Source organism: Thunnus albacares, chromosome 8 (genome assembly GCF_914725855.1).
Source record: "Thunnus albacares chromosome 8, fThuAlb1.1, whole genome shotgun sequence".
NCBI classification, from domain to species: Eukaryota; Metazoa; Chordata; class Actinopteri; order Scombriformes; family Scombridae; genus Thunnus; species Thunnus albacares.
This window is the reverse complement of record NC_058113.1, coordinates 7,464,102-7,486,340: the sequence shown is the minus strand read 5'-3', so window position 1 is coordinate 7,486,340 and position 22,239 is coordinate 7,464,102. Positions and strand designations below refer to the sequence as shown.

Here is a 22,239-nt window from a genome sequence, read left to right as displayed (position 1 = left end):
TATGTCTATGTCAAATTGAAAACATGCCTGCATTGCAACATCTGTATAAAGTAGACTGCAAAACAAGAACTTTTAGGAAATGAAATGTCGAGTTATCATTAGCAGTGCTGTTTTTCGTGTTGTGTTAAGTTACTGCTGATGAAAACATTTCCTGCTGCTGCTGCTTCATATTAATAACAAAATAACAAGGGACTTATATTGTGAAGAATTTATAGGAAATGAACTGTGTTTATCCACCGTTCTACAGTCGCTCCTTTGACCACTAGTTACAGCCATGGTGTATACAGCCTGCTGCTTTCAAACATTATCAACTCAAGACAAGCGCGTCATCAGTTAAAGACTCACCTTCAAGCACTTGTAGTGGAGATGCTATCACTACAGGATCCCTGCTGCGCTTGGCTGACACGCTGAGTCAAACCGGGTCAAGCCAAGCCAACACAAAATACGATAAAATTTAAAAAAATACATTTCATGCTTATTTAAATGAATGAATCTGAAAACTTTCACAGACCCCCCAGTACAGTGCCACAGACCTCTGGGGGTCCCCAGACCCTACTTTGACGATCACTGGAATAGTGGTTAGCGAATGGGATTCACTATCCACTTGAGCCTCACTGGGCCCAAAAAAGTCAAATATTTATTAATTATATTGTACATTACTACATCTTAAAGTGTCCACCAATTGTTCATCTGTATCCATTAGTACTCTCATGTAGTGGTCTTTGCTGTTTCCAACATTTGAAATACAACATTGGTTTCAACTAATTAAAGACTATATGGGTTTTCTGTGTATTTTGTGGATTTACAGGGTTGTAAAATTGTCCTACTAGACCAGGGCTGTACACTGCTACACTGTAAGCAGTAACTGTGAATTTGTCTCAAAATTAATAGTATACACAACCTAATCCCATACTGCTCTGTAAAAGTGATTGAAGGGTAAATGTATCATTACAGTACAGAACATTTTGTTTTTTAATCAGGGCTGACTTGCCAGCATGTGAATAAGGCAGTGGACCTGAGCTCAGTGAAGAAATCAGTGCTGTCCAGCGTGTGGTTGGTGTGCTCTGAGTGCCTCAAGGAAAGGACCATGATCGATGGAGAGCCAGCAGAATCCCATGACATCTTGGTCTGCCTCAAGTGTGGTTTTCAGGTAAGATTTGTTTCAGGCCCAAACACTGGGCCTCAGCAATATATTGAGTATCTACAATATATTTGTGATATTTTTGGGTATTTTGCAGTACACAGAGGGGCATTATCATTAATAACCTAGAGCAACAGTCTTTTTTGGTGTCACAGCCATTTAATTCTTTTGTTTTTATCCAGAGGGCTTAAAAATATTATGAGCTGTATGGCCGAGCTCTACCATGTGCTACCACATGGACATGTGCTCCTGGATGGTTTTTGTGCTTGTTAAATAAGACTGTTGACTAACTATGATTTTTAAATGTATTGTTTTACAGGGCTGTAACCAGTCAGGGATCCAGCACGCTGTCAAGCACCACCAAACTTTCCATCCTGAGTCTCACTGCATCACCATTAGCTTGAGCACGTGGAAGGCCTGGTGAGAAACCTACCAACTGCATTCACTGTGATCTGGAATGAAAAAGTCAAGACTGTGCACAAATGCATGTCAATTTGCAATGATGGGCATCAGAATGGCGCCTGCGTGAGGGCTTATATAGGATTCAATAGGCCTGTGTGTTTTGATGCACAACATACACTGACAGTGTGTTTGTGTGTGTTGCCCTTAAATCTTCCTGATCTTGGCTACCACAATTTATTTTACCTCATTTTAGGTGCAAAAATAGTCTTTACCAATACCCTGCTATTAAATGTTTTTTCCCTCCATTATGATGTTTGCTTGTGTTTATAAATGGTTTTCCACTTTAGCCAAGTTAGTCTGTTTTCAAATAATAGTTCATTTCAACATTAGTTTCTTGAGGGTGGTTAAATTCCACCCTAACTTTAAACCTTTCTGTGTCTGTCTGTGACCGTCTCTCTTTGTGACAGGTGTTTTGAATGTAATGAGGAGCTCTCCACTCACTGTAACAAAAAGGCCTTGGCTCAGACCCTGGATTTTCTACAAAAGCACTCTGTCAAGGCAGCATCAGGTAAGGTATTTGCAGAATCTTGGAGGTCTGGCCACCTACTGTTGTTGAATCAAGCTTTTATCAGGCACGTACACCCTCACTGCAGTTTCAGCAAGGCTGTTGGAGTTTTATATACACGTTCCTCTAATTTAGCAATTCTGTCTTCAGTTAAAGTAGAAAAGGATTAGCCTTGAGCACGGACAATTTGTAAATTTGTAAACCAAGATATTAGTGGTACATAATTCTGTGTAATAATCTGCACTGGTGAACCCCAAACACTTTAATATGTTCTTTTGTATCCAAATTATAACAAATATACCCAGAATATAATGTGATAGTAGCAGGAATTGAAGTGGATAGTTGAGATCTAACAGCACAATAACACCATCACTGGGTACCAGAATATGACTGGCTGTCCTGGGGCCAGATCCCTGACTGTTTTAACAAAGACTTTATGCAATGACTTAGAGCACAGATGAATGTGACTTTCCTGTATGACCTGGTCACAAAGCTTCAAAATGTGTTAGCAGACTGTTTGTCATAGGACTGGGCTGTTAATCGAATTTTATTTTCAATTATGATTTTGCCTTCCAACAATTATGAAAACAAGATAACTGAGATAAATTGATTATTGTGCCACATTTGGTTTCACAGTGATACTCTAGTTTTGTCTTGTATTATAAATCCAGCACATCATGTGTGGGAGCAGCCCGACAGCGCAGTGAGAGGCAGACAGGCAGAGTGGAGCTCTTTCTCACAGTGTGAATGTGTCTGAATTGAACAAACAGTCACATATTCCGCAGTGGAAACTGAATTATTGAGACATCTACATGCTACTTTATTTTAGTTTCAGTCAGACTTAAGATGCCATCATTTTAGATACAAGGATGCTTTGCTCCTTTCATCCAGCTGCTTTACACTGAGCTTTATCTGTCTGCAGTCTGTTATTGTGCACATGGTTACCTGTAAAAAGCTGATTAGAAACGGTGTTACACGTAAACATGGCAGAGAAATCGGTGTTCTCCAGTGAGTATAATCTACCTGTGGAAACCAGGTTTCTCTAATCCCAAACTCCGACTGCAGAAAGCAGGTTTCTCGTTCACATGACAGTTAAGAAATCAGCTTTCTGGAGAAAACCCACTCTAATCTGGTTACTCAAGTGCATGTAAACATACTGCATGATAATACAATCATTTCGGTCAAACCTCTTGCGTGTCAAAGTACCATGATGAATGATCATTTTAGTATTCATCACTCTCCACACAACATGCATCTTAACAGTCACTACAATGATATGATCTCAGTTATTTTGGTCTGATTCATTTTTATTTATCATATGTTCAGTAGTTGTCACATAATTTTTACATTCATTTATTTGTTTTTCAGTTGAATTATATTTAAAGTTCAAGGAAATCCACCGTTAAAAAGACGAGTTTTATTTAAAAGTTCAATAAATATATGATATTTCCAAAGTCAATGAGTAATTGTGTTAAATAATCGTGATTATGATTTTTGCCATAATCGAGCAGCCCTAGTTTGTGAGTGATCCACCCTCGTACCAGGAATGGACTGTAGTACACCTGCTCCCCCTGGTGGCAGTGGTCATCAGAATCCCTCGATTTTACCTGTAATCCTCAATGTTGACACAACCTGTCTCAGCATTCACTCAGAGTGAAACCGCTCTATGTGCACTGGCATTATTTCTAATGGATGTCACTATAAAGCTTTATAAAAACCATATTACAGTATATTACATATTTATCACCAGTGAAATCATGGAGGAGAATTTGAGTTGCATAGCAGCTGGTTGTGTTCATTCTAATGTATGACAATCTGACTGCCTACTTTCAGTCTTCTGCCCTTTCACCTTACTCTGACCACCTGAGCCCTCCTCCCCCAGTCTGTCGACCATATAGATATTACCCCCACCCCCTCTCTGCACTTACACACACACACACCGTCTGTTCCTGCCTCTGTGCTGCCTCCCTGTACCTCCTCTACTTTGTGCTGGCATGCTGAGAGGCATCTTAACCGGCTGTAGCTGATCAGGGTGGTGGGCTTTTGCACTTATGGTCTCACTGGCTGCCTCTGCTCAGCCCCCTGCCCGGTGCCCGGTGCCCAGTTGCCAGTGGCCATAGGCCAGCCGCCCAGGCCCAGTCAGGCTGGTCCTCCATCCGACTCTCAGCCACGGCTGCAGAGATGCAGGGTTGATGCTGTAGCAGTCCCCCACCCTCACCCTCACCCTGCACATCGCATGACTACACGCATTAGAGGAATTAGGCGCTTGAGCGATGCTTCCCGGCTGGGTTCCCTGAAGAACAAGAGCAGCTGCATGGGGTTCAGTCTCTGCTCTCTCGTTCTTTGTCTTTCCATCACTATCTGTTTCTGTCCCTTGCTTCCTCCATCGAGCCGCTGTATGTCTCACCACCTCTGGGCCTGTGTGCTGCACTAGTGGGAGCCAGGGTCCTCAACAAGTCAGAGCGACTGGATCCTAACAGCTGGAGCGCACTAACTCTCAGTGGACACACACAGATACACATATACAGAATGTTGAAAACAATGTTCAACTCAAGCAAATACCCTATTTTATTTGATCTGTATTACACATTTGCTGGCCATTACAAATTTATCTTGAAATTCAGTAGTGAAGTTAGCCGGATTCTTATGGCACAATATATTATTTGAAACGGAGAGAACAGGCAAGTTCTGGAAATACATAACAGACTCTGAATAACTTTGGTTTGCCAAGTACATCACATTCCTGAGGGATTTGCAGATTATTTGAGTAAAGGATGTTTTAGAGAGCCTATATACAGTAGTTTGTGTTACTCAGTCACACTGAAGCGACAAACAAGGGATAAACAGAACCTCAGGGAGTGCAAGAAATGCATAGTGCTGAAAGTATTTAGAAATTAGGAGTAATGATGGTTGACTAAGGTGCACATTTCCAGTTTCCATCTCCATCAGACCACTCTTAACAAACCAAATCTCTTAAGTTTAATTCTACTATTACTATTCCTTTAGATTCCATGTTGTTCTTCCAGTGACTATTTTTCGTTCCCAGTTTGTTGTGTTTGTAGCAAAACCAAGTTTAAGCAAAGACGACTGTGGATGAGCAAGTAGTGTGTGATTTATATATCTGGATGTTTGTGGAGCAGCCCTTAAGTGGACTCTGTGCCAACCCTAGGCCTCTTGTGGGTGGGGAACAATCTGCTGAGGTGGACAGTGGCTACCTACAGCTACCTACAGCTTTCCCCTTTGCCTCTTTAAATTACCTGTCATCTTTCCTGCCACCCAATTGTTCCTAACCGGTTGGCCAAATAGGTATACAGGCAGGGAGCCATTGTTGCAGCAAAATAGGCGGTTGTTGTCTGTTGAGGAGCTTGTGAAATTGCATTTCAGTGTGAAGGCCAGGTTTTCAGAAGAAGCTGCTGTTGTACTGTTTTCCCTATAGACCCCAAGCACAAAGGAGCCCCAGCAAGGATTTTTTTTTCAGAATCTATAATAATTTTGTACAACAGCTCAGGGAAGAAAGAAAGTCGATTAACTGTGCTCTCTCACCATCAAGGCCTTCAACTCAAGTACCAGAGTCCCAGTAAAAAGCGAATTGACCTCAGGGAGCTAGACTCCAGCTTGTAACACAGCTGGGGAGTCTTTGTGGAGCAAATTAAAATGTTGGTTCTGAATAGACATCAAAGCTTGTTTCTCATTCGAATCTGTCAATTTTTAGTGATTGTTATCAATTATATTACTGTAATATTGTATTACTATTCTATATACAGTGTATATATATTTTCTTTTATAATTTTGCAACATAAAGAATCGGTTATAAAACTGTTCTCTAGCTTAATGCTATAAGTGCTATTTTAAAATTTGTTTGTAGATGATTTATAGAAGCATTTAAAAAAAACAATTTCCATGGATTAGATTTTTAGCGTTGTGTTTAGTTGGGGCAAGAAGTCTTGAAACAAAGGCTATATCTATTAAACATAAGGTTTGCCTCTTATGTCACAGAAATAGATAAACAAATGATGAAGGAAATAAAAGAATAAAGCAAAATGTTATTGCTAAAAAATTATATCAGGATAAGCCCCTTAACCCTATGAGAATGTGCAAGTTCTAATTATCTACACCTAAATATTTATGCATTTTTTTCCAAAATAACTTTATTAAGGAAATAAGGATTTTTCTTATATAAAAAATGAGATGATACTAGACTTGTACCAACATTCTTTCATTAAGCACTGTTGTGTATCCACTGAGTGCAAATGTGTTAAAGGCTAAATGGCTATATGCCGATGGAACGTACGATTACAAAAAAGCAACACTTGAAACCATCAAAGTACGTTGTCGATCACAGCATGGAGCACATCTGTTGTACCTAGCAAACATTTGTAGAATTGTCCTTTGCATGGTTTCCAAAACACACCATGACATATCTTCATAGACAGCGACATACCACTGCACATAACAATGAAGTGCATAGTCAAGTCAAAAAAATCTGACAAGGGCATATTATCCTCTCTCTGTCTGTCTACTGTATGTCTCTCATAGACACACAAGGCAAAGAGTCAAGACACTTGAAAGACGCATAGCCTGGTGGATTTTCCTGTGTTGTTGAAAAAATGAATATCAAGATTTTTTTTTTTTTTTTTTTTTTGTTATTTCACCTTTGAAAATGCAGGTACTTATATTTCTTATGCTGAAATTGCAAAACAGCAAACACAGCTCAAACTCACTAGATGTCTCAGAGCTCCGCAGCACAACTAAGCATCAAAGAGAACGAATGACTGAATAAGTATTGTTTTTTTGTCTGAAATAATGGTGAGATCAGATTTGAAACCGAACATGAAATCTGAACTTTTAAAGCCCAGTGTGCTGACATGTACCTGTTGTACATGGAATAATTATGTACATTTTGTTTCGAACCTCGACTGTTTGACTGCGAGGATAACACTTCATCTAAAAGTTAACACCTCCATTACTAGAAAGCAACTGAGGATCCAGCTGTGCGTCTAGTTTACTCTTTGGCTCAACTTTCCATGGATCGATATCTACATCGACTCTCTGAGAGATCAGGGCCAAAGGCTGAAGTGGAAGAAATAGGGCTGAATGATAACTGCACCTTTTATTCACCTGGTTTCCTGCCTCTGGTTATCAATTGTGGAAGCCATAGTTAATAGCTCACTGTCAGTTTTGCTTAGCCGAGTCAGTAGCCAGTAAGATGCTTGTCCCCTGGTGGTGCCTTCATGGAGGTAATCAAGGGTGATTCTGTCTTTATTCCCACCACCGCACATGAAAGTAGGGCAGATAGTGGGTAGCAAAAGCTGTGTGTATATATGTGTGTGTGTGTCTGTAAGTAACGTGGCACTGGGTTCTCTTGGCCTCAGATGGCAAGGAAACAGGCTTTTCATGCCCTGCAGTCACAACAAATTAGCAAATTAATAAGACATTTGGTGTTGCCTGGCCTTCCTCTTGACTGCCTGCTCTGCATGAAGGGAGCTGGCCTTAGCCCTTCACACTGCAGCACTGTAAGTGAACATGGAGGCATGAAGCCCACTGGCCATACGATTCGACTGTCTCTCAGCCCAACTGGAAACCACATTAGGAAGAGTATAAAAAAAAAAAAGCAACTCAAAGCCTTTTTAAGGAAAATATATTTTTACAGGCTCTTGTTTTTAGATTGATTATATCCATAAAATTTTTACAAGTGGCTGTGAGACAAAAAAAAACGTCATTGTATTTGAAAAGAAAACATTTTGTTTATGGCATTGTTTCATGTGCTTGAATTTTCTTAATGGAAGTCTGGTGTTGGCCTTGGTTAATTCTTCGTCTCGACAAAATGTCAAAACAAAACACATACTCGCTTTTTTGAAAGTTCGCAGTTAGCTTGGTATGTTTTTTTTCCCTTTCTTTTGCAAGTACTCTAGTACTGTTTTCTACAAAAGTCCCATGTCCCATGTTTCTTTGTGTATCTCTTGTGTGAAAAAGAGCAGGGAGTGTAGGAGGTGTTGGTGTACATGCGTGCATGTGGACGAGCCCGAGCACCGTGATGCTTTCCTCCACCCTGGGGAAAGGCTCCACAGTGTCACTGCTGCCCATACTCGGTGGCTGAGCAAGGAGGGCCAGGTGGTGCCGAGTGCAGCACAGTCAAGCGTGGACGCAGCGCATGCTGACATTTGCCTTCGCTGACTGCTGCAGGGAGAGGAAAAATCTGCTTTTCCATATGCTTGTGCTCGTTGCAACCCTTCCCTCCACCCACTGCCCCCCCAACTGCCCTCTTCTGCCCCCCTCTCTCCAGTCTCAACCAGATGGCTCCCTGAACATTGTTTACCTTGGGTGACGGTCCCAGATGCAGAGTGTGTCCATAGGCATCCCCATTCCGCCCAGTTAGTTTCCTCATTCCTCTGCTCCCTCTTAGCTGAAGTGCTAGTCGCAGCTCTTACACTTAAGTTGCTTTAAGTCTGTTGATTTTATGTCTCTGCTCACACACACACACCACAAGTAGACACACTAATGTAAACACTCTTTCTCTCTCTTAATTATTTTCTCTTTTGCTCAGTCGTTCACACTTGCGTAGACACATATTTTCACACCTTCATAGTCTCACACCAAATCAAAAAATACAGTTTGTTTTTTCCTGATCGGGGCTGCTGTCTTTCCACATCTCCACTTGTTTTCCATGCATTGTGTGTGTTGACATATGGGAGCTCCCTTATGGCTTCATAGAAGAGATGGAAACCCCAGATGTTGCCAGCATGGGGGGCCAGATGCATTTAGCACCACTGGGTGGAGCGCCACAACAGCCTGTCGTCCCGACAAGCTGAACCTTCTTAATCCCAAAACTACAGGACGAGCCTCACTTTGTTTCTCATCAGTAAAGCGATGTAAATATAAAGCTACACTGTTTGTGCAGGCTAGAAAATATATTGATGTGGCAGACCTGAAAGATGTACTGTGTATGCGTGTGTGTGTGTGTGTGTTACAGTAAATGTGTTTTTTCCTCTCAAATGGGTTTAACAGAAAAGTTGCCCTTTTACGAAGACTCCTCTGAGTGGAGGTTGCAGGCTATTATGATGATTATGATGGTTTACGGTTCAATTGAATTTTTTTAGCTTGGGCAAAAGCGAGGTCAGGCCAGTGACCCCACTGCCAGCCTGCTCTCTTGACTGGTTTATATGGGTGAAGTGCTCATGGACTAAACTCTTTTTGTGTTTACCAGCATTCATGTGATTTCTCTACAGCCTGCAGATACTGCCATCAGTCCCCACAAGAATTTTGCTATTTTACCCTGAAATTTCCTACTAGCTTACAACAAAGGAACCTGTAGTTCTCTATTTACTATTCATAACTCATTGAATGCATAAAGACAATGATAGCAAATTATCAGTCATTGAAATTGTAAAGCAATAATATTCTAATTAACATGAAAATCATTCTTTGTCTTGTAATTTTCCATAATATATAAAAGAACCTTTTAACCATTTTTTTCATTGTGTCATGTGGTTATACAGCTGTGATGGAGCAGCTACTGTTGTGCAAACTCCTCTTGTTGGTGTATTCAAGGATGCTCAGAAGATTTTAGACACCGCCGCTGGGAGGAATTCTATCTGTCTTGCATTAAAATAGTTTGCTGTGTAGGAGCCCACTCGGAAATCTGAAATATCAGCACAACCTTGATCTCCAACCAACACACAAAAATGTCTCTGCCCACTTCTAAATTACTATTAAATAAAAGAAATTATGCCACAGTTCTTGCGAAAAGACAGTTCTTTCCTACCAATCAGAAAATATAATGGTCATCATTTAGCACATTTTTAAGACATCTGTATGTCTCTCTTTTGGTATTTAGCTAGTGGTGCAGAAACTGTTAGAAAGACTGTGTATACAGGTGTGTTTGTGTGTGTTTGTGTGTGTGTGTGTGTGGTAGGTGCTTCGGGATCTTCCAGCTTCTTGGAGCATGAAAGACAGCACAAATAGTGTAAAATTAGTAATTTATGCGGAAGGGTGAGAGGGCCGTCTCCTGTTTTCTCTTTACAGCCTTGGGACTTCTCACTTGTTCTCTCGTTAATGCCTAATGCGATAGAACACCCTTTGTTTTTCTACTCACCAAACAGAATAATGCCAGTTGAGTTAGAAGTGATCATCTCTGGCAATAGTCAGTTGTGCATGTCTTGTTTGCATACCAATCTACATCATGTATGCTAGATAACGTTGCAGTACTTGCAGCTGGCAAGTTACACATTGTGATACATTCAGCGCTTGAGTAGTTTACATGAAAGATGTGCAGGTGAAAGAAATCCCCATGACAACATGTGAGCAGGACATCTCAATGTCTCATGTTGTTTCTGTAAAGTTATGTTGTGTCATGTTAGAGGAACCATGCATTTCTACACTACACTGAATCTTTCATCCACTGTGGAACATATGAAATCCAGCTTGAAGCCGATTGGCCTGTTCTTTTTTGGATCTCTTCTCTTCTCCAATATCACGTTGAGTGAACACCTCTTTGCCTCAAGTAGCACCTTCTAGAGCAACACATCTTCCACTGATGGAACAATTCATCTCCATCCCTTTACTTTAAATCCATTTGCACCACCTCAATTTTTTTCATATTCCAACTGAACATAGTTTTATATTGCGTTCACACAGTTTCCTTTTTCCCAAAATGCAACTACCAATTTTACATAGAAAGCAATGTGAAGTGGCTTTGTGAAACTTATAATGTTTCATATTTGATGGAAGAGAGAGACATGGTCTTTCTTTTCTCTGACACTTTTTTGGAATTTATGGTGCATATTTAGTTACAGTAGAAGTAATTGGTACTTTTTCCTACTTAAGTGTACATGAGGTGTGCTCTGTGGGGTTGCAGGCCTTTACAATATGGATGATAATATGAATATTATGTTATTGTGTTTTTGTAAGATTTATAACCAACAAGAACCTCTGCTTCTCGTCAGGTGATTCAATTACAAACATTGAAAGTACAACTTGTCAGTTATCATCCCTTACTTAAATTACTCTACTTAGTGACACGTAATGATGATATCTATACCTTTTTGCACATAAACTACCGCACAGAGCTAAGTGTTTTTTATTTCCAGCCATTATGACACTTAATGCAAAGTTAAGGATAAGGTGAAGTATCCATTTTCTGCTGGATAGCGGAGCCAATGGCCACAAAGTGTTTCTATGTACAGATGATCAACTGTGTGCATGAGGGTTTGACCCTCTTTGACCCTAAATTCCATTTTTAAGATCTCTCAGTAATTAGAGTATCGGTAGCTAGTAACGCGTATCAGTAACATGCAATTGGTATTAAGTCATCATGGTGTCAGCTTTGTTGTTAGCTGCTGGCACGCCATCAGCTTTCATAGCCACAGCACCTTCCCTATTCTGTCCCCAGCAGACTATCTGCATGTCACTGTCAGATTCTGACCATCTGTATCTTAGTTGCTGTTTAAGGTTAGTTTTCATCGGTGATCAGGAGTAACAGCTGGCTCTGGAGAGCAATCTCTCCAACCCCAACCCCCACCCCCCCCACACTAACCAGCGGAAACTTCTACAGCTGTCATCTGCTTTCCCAAATGACCCAGCTTTCCTTCCAGCTGCCATCCCAGCACCCTGCTCCCAGCCCCAGCCTAGCGTCAAGGCTGAGCCCAATTTTCTTCAGTATCCTGCCACAATCAAAATTTAAAGGAAGTAAAAATTTTCTAGCTGCAAGGCCGAAGGTTTCTCCCAATCCCAGACCAAGTTGCCACCCCAGCCACCATCTCAGCTGTAGCTCTAAGCTGGGATGTACCAAAAATAACCTTAAAGTAAAAGCCTAATCATGGTTGAATTGTTGTATCATTTTACCAATATACATTTGATATTCTACTACTCTGTAACACCAACCTATTTTTTGTTTTTGTGTTTCAGCATCGTCACCCAAGATCATCAAGCTGCGAGAGGAACCATCAGATTATACTGATCCCCCCAGAGGCAAGAGTCCAGCCATCAACAGCACCTTGGTTCCTGTCAAAGGCATCAATAACCTTGGTAACACCTGCTTCTTCAACGCCGTTATGCAGGTTGGTACTACTGAGTCTGTTCATATTCTCTGTGCATGTGTGAAGAAGTAAAGGCCAACATATTGCTAATTAATTGATTTTATCGTGGATTGTAAAATATGGTGCAGTAATATTACACATTTTTTCAGAATGAATACCTTATGAAATAACAGCAAGGTAGCTGTGACTATAAGTAGCTGTCACTCTAAATCTGAAGCATGATCATGACAATGTAAACACTCCTCAAGTGGTGCTTCTTTGTAGCCTGACCTATAGTAAACCAAATTACGGTCTTACAGTGACTCTGAGTGTAAATAAGCTAGGCCTTGAGGTCATGTTGAAGTATATTCAATGCAACAGTAAATGCAGTCCCGTCTTAAACGTGTTCACCTGCCCATACATGAGTGGCACTTAGTCGGTGCAGAGCGTGTTCATTATACAAATCATACATACAAATACATAAAAATCCATTGACAGACATGGGCGTCCTTACCTACAGGAACTGATCATACCACAAACCTCCACCCGCACCCTCAGAGCTGCCAGCAGCTTGCTCCTCTGGGTCCCCAGTACTAAGCTCCGCACCACAGGGGATCGAGCCTTCTGCTCTGCTGCACCACGCTTGTGAAACAGCCTTCCTAACCATCTGATGGCAGCACAGACCCTAGTGTCTCTTTTTTTAAAAAAAAGGCCTAAAAACCTTTCTATTTAGGAAGGCTTTTTCATCTTAACTCTTATTACTATTTTCTTTATGTTGTGTTCTATGTTATTAATACAGTAGCACTTTGAGTTTCGCTATGAATGAAAAGTGTGCTACAAATTAAATGTATTATTTATTATTATTATTATACAACACAGCAAGAGCCTCCCCAGTCTTTCTCTGTTCGTGTCATGGTCACTGCAAACTGACATGCCTCTTTAACAATGAACCTGTTTTTTTCCGCCATTTTGTTAATCACCCGTAGGGCCTTCCTCGTTGATTGAAATTCGAGTGAGCACGCTTTACATGCTTTTCCCTCCCTCTCCCTGTCTGTTTGTATTGTCTCCTTGATGTTGCAATCTTTCTGGTGAAAATACATAATTGTCAGAGGATGAGCTGTGTCTGCGTTCACAATGCCAGCTCCATTGTGTGTTTTCCATAGCAACTGTCTTCACTGCCAGGATGTGACAAAACAAATATCTCTTGAAAGGGAAGGAAAAGATGCTTCTCTAACATGAAAGGACAATGACTGCTTCACCAAGGATCTTCTCTACATTTCAAACTCAGATCATAGATAGATTTGAAAGCTTCTTTCAGAATAATGAACTCACCACAAGTTTCCCAAATCCTACTAAAATGGAGATAACATTTCAGAAGGGTATTTTAATTGACCACATTGAATTGCCACAAGCTAAGTGTGGTTTCATACAGTTTCATATCTTTAAAGGATCGTAACTTTTTTGTTGTTGATGTTTTTCTTGTTCACAAATTTGTTGTTGGGTTTTTTTATTTGATACATGGTAAAATGTCAGCATGTCACCAATTTGATTCTCCACTGATGTTTATGTAAAGTATTCAACTGCTTAACTGATTCTTTATTTTCATCCATGTCCATACCGGTATTCATAAAAATTCCACATAAAAGTTCCACAGGATTGATAAAATGTTACTAAAACACAGGTAAAATCATTTAATTCTGTTCCCACAGAACCTGTCCCAGACACACATGCTCATCGACCTCATCCAGGAATTGAAGGAGAAAGGGTACAAACTGAGGATCTGCCCTGCTGTTGACACCCATCTGGTACAGTTTGCAGTCCCTTACTTCTACTTTTCTAAAAGCTTACTTTTCTCATAACCAACCAACAAATTGGACAAACGCAAATTACTTAAAATTGATTGTTCTAATTCTCAGTATCTGTGAAAGTGAATAAATTAACTGGAAGATGGTCTTGTTAAGTGCATTCTTTGGTATTGACGGCAACTTTTATTCTAATTTTAGAAGGTACAATTAAAACTTCTCAATGGACACGCCAGAAATTGAAATAAGAACTGATTTGTTATAATGGTACGTCTGAGCTTATTTTGTAAGAAGCATACTTATTTGAATAAGTGAATGAAATAAACTCTGTTACATAAAACTGGTTGTTGGTACACAAGTATACCCTTACACACTTTAACTGGATCCTGTTCCTTCCATAACATCCAAAGTTTGAAAATTTCTAATTTTGTCTCTACCTGTTCCAGAGTCCACTGACGGTAACGCTGCCCAGTCCAGAGCCCCTGACTGCCGCCATGTTTCTCTTCCTCCAGAGCATGAAAGAACCAGGAAAAGGCCCGGTCAATCCCAAGATCCTCTTTAACCAGCTCTGCCAGAAGTAAGTCATCACTTTTAATATCAGTCTCATGCTACTTCCTTTTCACCCTCGACCTGCCCGTTTGTGAGTGTTCATCCGTGGGAAATATATGGGTATCCCAATAAAAAGCTTAGATAGCCATAACACCTTGTTGGTATGTAACAACAGAAGACAGTTAAAAAGCTGTGGCTAAATTTCTGATGTAATGGGACCAAAATTTAAGTGACAGTGTTGAAACCTGCAGCACAAATTTTATGCATGGCTAATTAAGGTTTATTAATACCCATATCATGCATGGTTTATCATTTGGAGGTTTATGGGGTTTGTTGATAGATAGAGATAAAGATAAATTAATTATATTGTAGTTGCCGTATTTTTTGCATTTGGTACTTTTTTTGTTTTCAGTTTAGGACATTAAGTACTGTCAGTATTGTTACAACCCCTTCTGAGCCTTAAGTCAAAGTTACTTGGAGCCATTTTCATTTCACCTCCCATTATATCAGTAAATCACCCATGGAGATGGGAGACTCTGGACAGACAACTAAGACCTGCAAGGAGAGGATCTCATGACCGACAGAGACAGTCGTAGGCTAGTTTTCGGTAGCCTTGCTAGCTTGTCTAGTTGGACTGTAATATGAGGTAAACGGTGAAGAAGAACAAAATACAACTGTCACTGGAAAATGGGTACAACTCTCTACAGCAAAGAGAAAAACTCGGTCAAGTTTGTTAATCAACCTGCCGTGTTCCTTTATTCTTTCAGCTCTGTTTAGTTTGGACACATTGTGATTAGAACACTGAAAAACATTTACAAATGTTTTGAGAGACAAACTCATTGTTGTGGCAGCCAACTTCCCAACTTATGACATGCTCATTGTGAATATTCATGCCAACAAGACATCAAATTTATCAGATTTTGAAAACTACATTTAAGAATCCCTTCAGTATTACTTTCCAACTTATGTATCAAAGTTATATCAACAGAATTTTCTGTCAAATTCTTTAATGTGTCGTCTAGCAAAAGTCTAATAACTGAAATAACAGATATTAAAGAGAACAGTTCAATGCCAATGAAGAAAAAACCTAATTTTTAACACTAATTCTTACCATAATATGTTCGTTTAATTAAAAACTCATCAGATCAACATCATCAAACTCAGAGTCTTTGTGGTCTATAAGATGAGATGTATCGGCTTGTACATCCATGATCTGTTCACACAGTGTTCAGTCAGTAGGAAACAAGTTAGTGGATTAGCTTGCTAGCAAAACAGCTAGCTCAGTTCCGCGCTTCAGTCATGTGATCCTGTCCTTGCAGGTCGTAGTTGTCAGTTGAGTCTCCCCTCATTGTGACCTTGGTGATACAAGAAGTCCAGACCCTGTATGCAGATAATTTATCCCAAGGCCAGTGAAGTCATCAAACTGCACCACAAGTGTCGGCATTGCAGTTCTCCATCTCTACAGCAGCGATTTACAACACAAGAGCCACAGCTTTTACCTGCTTTCATCCCCTCACTGTGATGATGACCACTTTAACCAGCCAGACCCAGTTAGCACCTGGTCCCAGCTGAATCTCTTTCACACACTCTGAGCTCAATATATACAAAACACATTAAAGGCACTGTACCTTACCAAAATGCCTCAGAGCAGCCACCTATTTGTAGGTCTTCTGCTATTTGCCACACTGCTGCGCCACCTGTGTCATATTTGATCCGGAGTAACATCTAACAGGCTGTGTGACGGGCAGAAACGCAGCCCTACATTCATCAAACAACGAACAATTGTTTTGTTCTCTTGTGTGAGTGTTTGGTTGGCTGGGTTCTTGTTTGAACATGGTACACTGCTGGTTAGGTCCACCCTGTGTGTGTGTGTGTGTGTTTATGTGAGTGGGAGGGGGCGGGGTCTTGCACTGTTTAGTAGTGCAGGTGGGTGACCAGGGCATTTGACGTCGGATGACTGGGTACGTCTCTGGTGCGGCTTTGACACTTATTCTGGTACCTAGCTTTCATCAAACAGGCCTGTGTGTGTGTGTGCGTGTGTGTGTGTGTGTGTGTGTGGACTGCCACCTCACCTGGTACCACCTCAGCCTGCAACACACATGTAGTCAATTGTGCATTCAGACAGTAGGCATTGCACACACCTTCATGCACTCACACGGATCTAATGTTAAATAGGGCTAATCTATTCCACTGACATGCATTTGAATAGAGAGATACGACTTTAAGCATCAGCACCCATCACCCATATGCTACACTTTTACCAAGTGAACTTTCACTCAGGCCAGTATGTAGTTGTTATGTACATTCAAACAGTAAATGCAAATATTCAACTGTCATATGCAGTTGTACATTGTTTTTAATGCAAAAAATAAAAAAGGAAATATGTCGAAAAATTAGATGGGTGTGTTTGAGAATATTGTCTTAAGCTGAAAAAATACCCTCTCAAACAGTGGTGAAATCTTCCTAGCGGTACCTTGTTATCTCGCTTGTTTAAACAAAGTGGATGAGGTCATGATTCATCCAGATGGTCATCATGGGATCAGGAGGTTTTTCATGAGAGCAGACTTCATTATTCAGCTCTTTGATTGACATGGAAGAACTGGAGGCTTTATTACACTTCAAGGCCTTACTCATTTACAGCTTTTGCTATTCTCTTTAACATCCACTAAGCGCATATGATTGCAGTTGCCCGAGCTCGCACATGCTTCTCTATCAGACTCCTCCACACAGCAACTGCATTCAGCCGGATCCAAAGCTTTGAGCTGAAAGGGCAGGGTCAAGAACTGCTCCCGTTTACCAGGACATTTTCTCCATTGTAGTGACCTTTATGATGGCTGTACTCTGTGAATACATTCTGTCATCCTAACTTGTCACTGCAAGCTCTTGTCACTCTAAGAGGGCTGGGTCTGCCCTTGACCCGTAGGGACTGAGAGCGCTTTTCCATTTCTCTTTCACTGTCTTTCCCAGTGTGTTTGTGTTGACAGGCAGGTTAAGGCTTTCTGGCTCTGTTTGTTTGCACCACTGGAGCCCTATTGAGCCCGGGTTTGTGTGTACGTGTGCACATGCATTTGACCTCAACCAGCTGAGTACCCCACAGCCTGCCTCTTCCTCCTCCTGCCAGCGGAAAGGCTCTGGCCTGGACTAGGACCAATGCCAAGCTATGTGGGTTGGATTGTCAGCACCACACTCTATCTGGTGCCAGGGAGGGTCCCAGCTTGTACCCAGACCTTGTTTTTTAATAAAGCTAGTCAGTGGTGGCAAGATGAGAAGATAACATTTAATTAAACACTTTAATTTCCACTTTCAGTGTTTTTTATACAACCTGTCTACTGCTTTTGTTAATCTAAAGCATTATAAATAATATTTGTTGAGAATGTCACTTGTAATTATTACTATACACTTATAAGTGTATTGGGATGCACTGTCTATGCATGTGTAATGCATAAGCTGGATAAAAAGGCCACACAGAGACATTCATCTACACCTGCTTCTTTCAAGGACTGATTCAATTTTCAGGACAGCCACTGGACAGTTTCTTTTATTGCAAAAAAGATGAAAAGTACGCTCACTCTCTTCTCTATCCATGTGCTGATAGAAATAGCAGAGGACAACAATGGATTCCATCTGGTGCTCTGGCATCCAGGACACACAGACACCTACGTAAACACACATGAAGTACAAACACAAAGAGGCAGGGCTGGCATGCTTGTCAGCACAGAAGGAAGACCTCTCTCAGGTTGAAGAAAAGAAGCAGAGATTCACTGTTGGTAAAAAAAAAAACAACAAAAAAAAAAAACAATAATACAGATATTGGCTTGTGCACCTATGCTGAGCTAAGAGCCACAGTCCAGGGCTTCAAAGTTTATAGTCTCCTGATTAGAGTCCATTCAGTGCAGTGTGTCTGTGAATGTGAGGAAACATGAAAATAAGGTTGTTGATAAGGTTGTTTATGTTCAAAATAGGAAAAAAAACCTTTGAATCATCACCCAAGGCTGGTATTGTGTGGTTCATTGTTAGTGGTACTGCTAGTGTTGTCCAATAGGTAACTTGCTTAAGTCCAAAACAGTCTTCAAAGTTGAAATTGATTCTGTTGGTGTCTCTCAATCTTGCAAAACCTTACCATATGATGTTGTAATTTGATGGAGACAAAAAGGCAAAGGTGACAGATGCTTATTCTTACTTCACAAATATTCACAAGCCAGCAGAAGTCTTATTACATGCGCTTCCAAAGAAATTGGAATAAATTAACATAAAATAATGGTAATTTTTGCACCATATGACTAAATATCAGTTGTCTGCAGTATGATAAATGATATGTTCAGACATGGTCATATGGTCAGATATTGTATGGTCTACATACTATACCATTGTGTTTGACTTGGCTATACAATGAGGCAAAATGCAACAAATAAAAGATGACTGAAGTGTCAACAGTAATCACAGTCTTCCAAGGTAAATGTGTTTTAATTAAAGGAAAGAAAATAGGAGGTAGAAAATATTTTTTTTCTATTAAGGTGTTGTTATAGACCTTTCTGAGGGACCAGATGTCAATACAGTGCAGTGCATTTTACTGGACATTTTAATTCAAAAAATAAGTAAAGCTTTTCACTTACATGTATTTGTGGGCTTGACCTGACATTGTGATTGGCTGACAAGTATTCAGATATACCAGTAGATCATTATAAAGCACTCTTACCCCATCTCTAACAGTGCAACTTCAACAGTTTATCCTTTTTACACCTGAAACCTAGCAACATGTTAACAGCCAACAGTTTTTCTTTCGGGTGAAAATAGATTATAAGCACATTATCATTGTCATCTATTGGCTTTGAATTTCTGTGTGAAGTCAGTCATAAGCTTTATGACTCTTTAACACTGTAAAGCTTGGTAGTCTTGGCAAGAGGTAGGAGTTTTTAATGTTGGTACAGATAAATAGTACAATCGGTCAAATCAATAGAACAAATGTGGAATAGCACCAAACAGAAGTCTGATGTGTTAGATGCTCAGGCATTCAGACTAAGTCCAATATGAGTACAGCTTCTGTTTTGTAAAGGCCTCTCTATTTGTGTTTTTCACATTTTTTATGAACATATTGTAAATCATTGAGTCACATTTCTAGTTTTTATGCCTGTGTGTGTGTGTAAATACTGCATGAATTTATTATATGAACTGTGTGCGGGTGCATTGTGTTGCTCATATGTGTGTGTTTGGGGGGGGTGAGCTTGTGTGGCCTTGTGTCTGGTACTAACTCATCCGGCTGTTAATTGTGTTAGCACCGCAGCTGTTTGCATTGGCCAGATTGAGAGCAGCGCTACAGGGCCCTTCTGCTTCTCTCCACTGGGATGAGCTTCCAGACCTCCTCATTCCCACTGATCCCAACCAAGCTTTTCATTTTTTTTTCTCTCTGTCTCATTCTGTCTCTCCCTCTTTTTCTGTCTCACTCATTTCCACCCTCTTCTTCCCTTTTTTGCTTTATAGTTTTCTCTCTCTCTCTCGCTCTCCGGTAAAGTGACAGACTAGTTAGCAGAACAAGAGGGAGACATTCCTTCACATGTTGTTCATTTTTAGGACTGGCGAATAAATGACATATGTGCTTTCCACCATCCTCACCCCTCCTCCCAGCCTTCCCCATGTGTCTGCACAAAAAGGGCATAAGAGACAGAGCTTGTGTCAGTATGTAAGGGTGTAGGGGTGACTTTGGGCTCCTCCAGACCTCCTGGTTATGACCTGTGTTGAGGGCAGGTGGTTGGCCATCTCTCCCCCGGCCATGGGCATCCGTACTTGGGTCACATGTCAGCGTTTCTTAAAGAGATCACTCAGTATAAGTAAATTCCTCTATATTTATTTATCTAAATTGCAAATGCTTTTGTAAATGTATATACTACAGCTTTTATTGTAGAAGTTTTATTTTCAAAGTTAACTTTGATTATAAATCAATGTAGCGGCACAAACTAGTCATGTCTGTGTTCCACCATCACTATAAATGGACAGAAAACAGAAATCTTAAATAGCTGTGAATATTATTGCAGTGTTTAAGTAGTAATAGATCATTATCAGATTGGTACCAGCCATCTGCAGTGTGGAAGAATTGGTGACCAGCATCTTTAAAAATATCCTGTCAACCCAAGAAGGACACCATGTTTGACTCTTTTAAAGTGACTCAAAGACCTGAAGGGCCTGAAGACCTCTAGTGTAGACCATGAAGTACCAGTAAAGGACCTCCACAGTACCATTAAAGGAGTTAACCCACCACCCAAACCCCCGGCCCTCTGAACATCCTCAACATTTGACTGATGGTTTCCCAAACCAGAAATGTTGCCTCTCAGAGTGTGCTGTGCCTGTCAGACCAACCTGTCCCCTGGTTATGTGGCAGGCTCGGCCCAACAGGTTGCAGTGGCTCTAGTCTTGGCTGCCCATCTGCCCCTGGCATCTGTCCTAACATCTGCTTCACTGTGGACGGCCAGGGGACGGACCCAAGGAGAGCCTCCCCTCTAAGCTCTCTGGCATTAATGTCCAGGATGGTCTAGCCTGCTTTGCCAACAGAATGCTCAGCAAAAAGTCAAGGAAATAAATTACCTGACAGCCAATTATTCTTATCTTCGTTCTGTGTGAAGTACTTTGCCTTGTAATGGACCCCTGTATTCTCCCATCCAACAAAGATTGGTGTAAATTCTTTGGTTAAATTGGCTCTTCATTTTATTGGGTTGTCCCTTGTCTAAGAGTTCCTGGCACCATAAATTGTAATTGAATATCTATGAAGTCACTTTAAAATACAGAATTATTGAAAAACAGCACAAAGACAGGATCTAATATAATACATTATTTAATATAATAAATCATAGGATACTAAAGAGGATACTAAAGAAGAGATAATAGGTAGGTAACTAAAGGTTAATGAAACAAGGAGAGGGTCTTAAAGCTATTTTCACACATTTATTTACAGTTAATCTGGGAACAGACGGTCAACCTGATAAGGCTTTAAGCAGACGTGATCTTTCCAACAGTCAAAGGGAATTCTTGGGGGCAACTCAAAGCAGAGACTTATTGTTTCAGTGGCCAATTGTGGTGCACCATCTAGAATGATCTACATTACCAGTCAAAAGTTTGGACACACCTTCCTATTCACTAGAATGAGAAAGTGTCCAAACCTTTGACTGGTACTGTACATTGACTCAGTCTTTACCAGAATATGTTAACATGATTAGTTTTCTTTATTAGAGGTGTAATATGCAACATTCAGCCCCACTAGATGTAACACTAGAACACCAGCATCAAAACAAATGCTTACATTGTTTATTCAAATTCAAATTTGGAAGAAAAAAAAAGAAAGAAAGAAGCATCTGAACACACGGCTCACAAAACTCAGATTGTTTTTTTGTGTACAAATCATTGAGTCTTTTTCTTTGTTAGAAATTTACTCCCACCTTAATGTTGTTTGCCTGTTATCACTGTTTGTACAAGTCTGTAACTTTGTTTAAACAACTGTAAGCAAAAACTTTCCAGGTTCGGTGTCTTGCTCAAGGACACTTCGACATGTGGACAGGGGCAGCTGGGGATTGAACTGCCAACCCTGGAATTTCATTTGTACTTTTATTTTGTTTTTCTCCAGGGCACCACGTTTCAAGGGCTACCAACAACAGGACAGCCAGGAGCTTTTGCACTACTTACTGGACTCCATACGAGTAGAGGAAACTAAAGTGAGCTTACGTATACACACATGCCCCTTTCACACATGCACTCCAACCCTGAACATATCTAGACATTACC

At 40.5% G+C, this 22,239-nt stretch overlaps 1 protein-coding gene across 1 annotated transcript in view; it reads left to right on the top strand.

Annotated features, from left to right (window-relative positions):
• Positions 1-22,239, top strand: part of usp45 (ubiquitin specific peptidase 45) — a 37,348-nt gene that overhangs the window by 4,723 nt on the left and 10,386 nt on the right. The window contains exons 3-9 of the mRNA XM_044358626.1: positions 981-1,150; positions 1,461-1,561; positions 2,011-2,111; positions 12,012-12,163; positions 13,831-13,926; positions 14,370-14,500; positions 22,082-22,169. Coding sequence (XP_044214561.1) covers positions 981-1,150; positions 1,461-1,561; positions 2,011-2,111; positions 12,012-12,163; positions 13,831-13,926; positions 14,370-14,500; positions 22,082-22,169 — 839 coding nt within the window. The remainder of the gene's footprint in view (positions 1-980; positions 1,151-1,460; positions 1,562-2,010; positions 2,112-12,011; positions 12,164-13,830; positions 13,927-14,369; positions 14,501-22,081; positions 22,170-22,239) is intronic.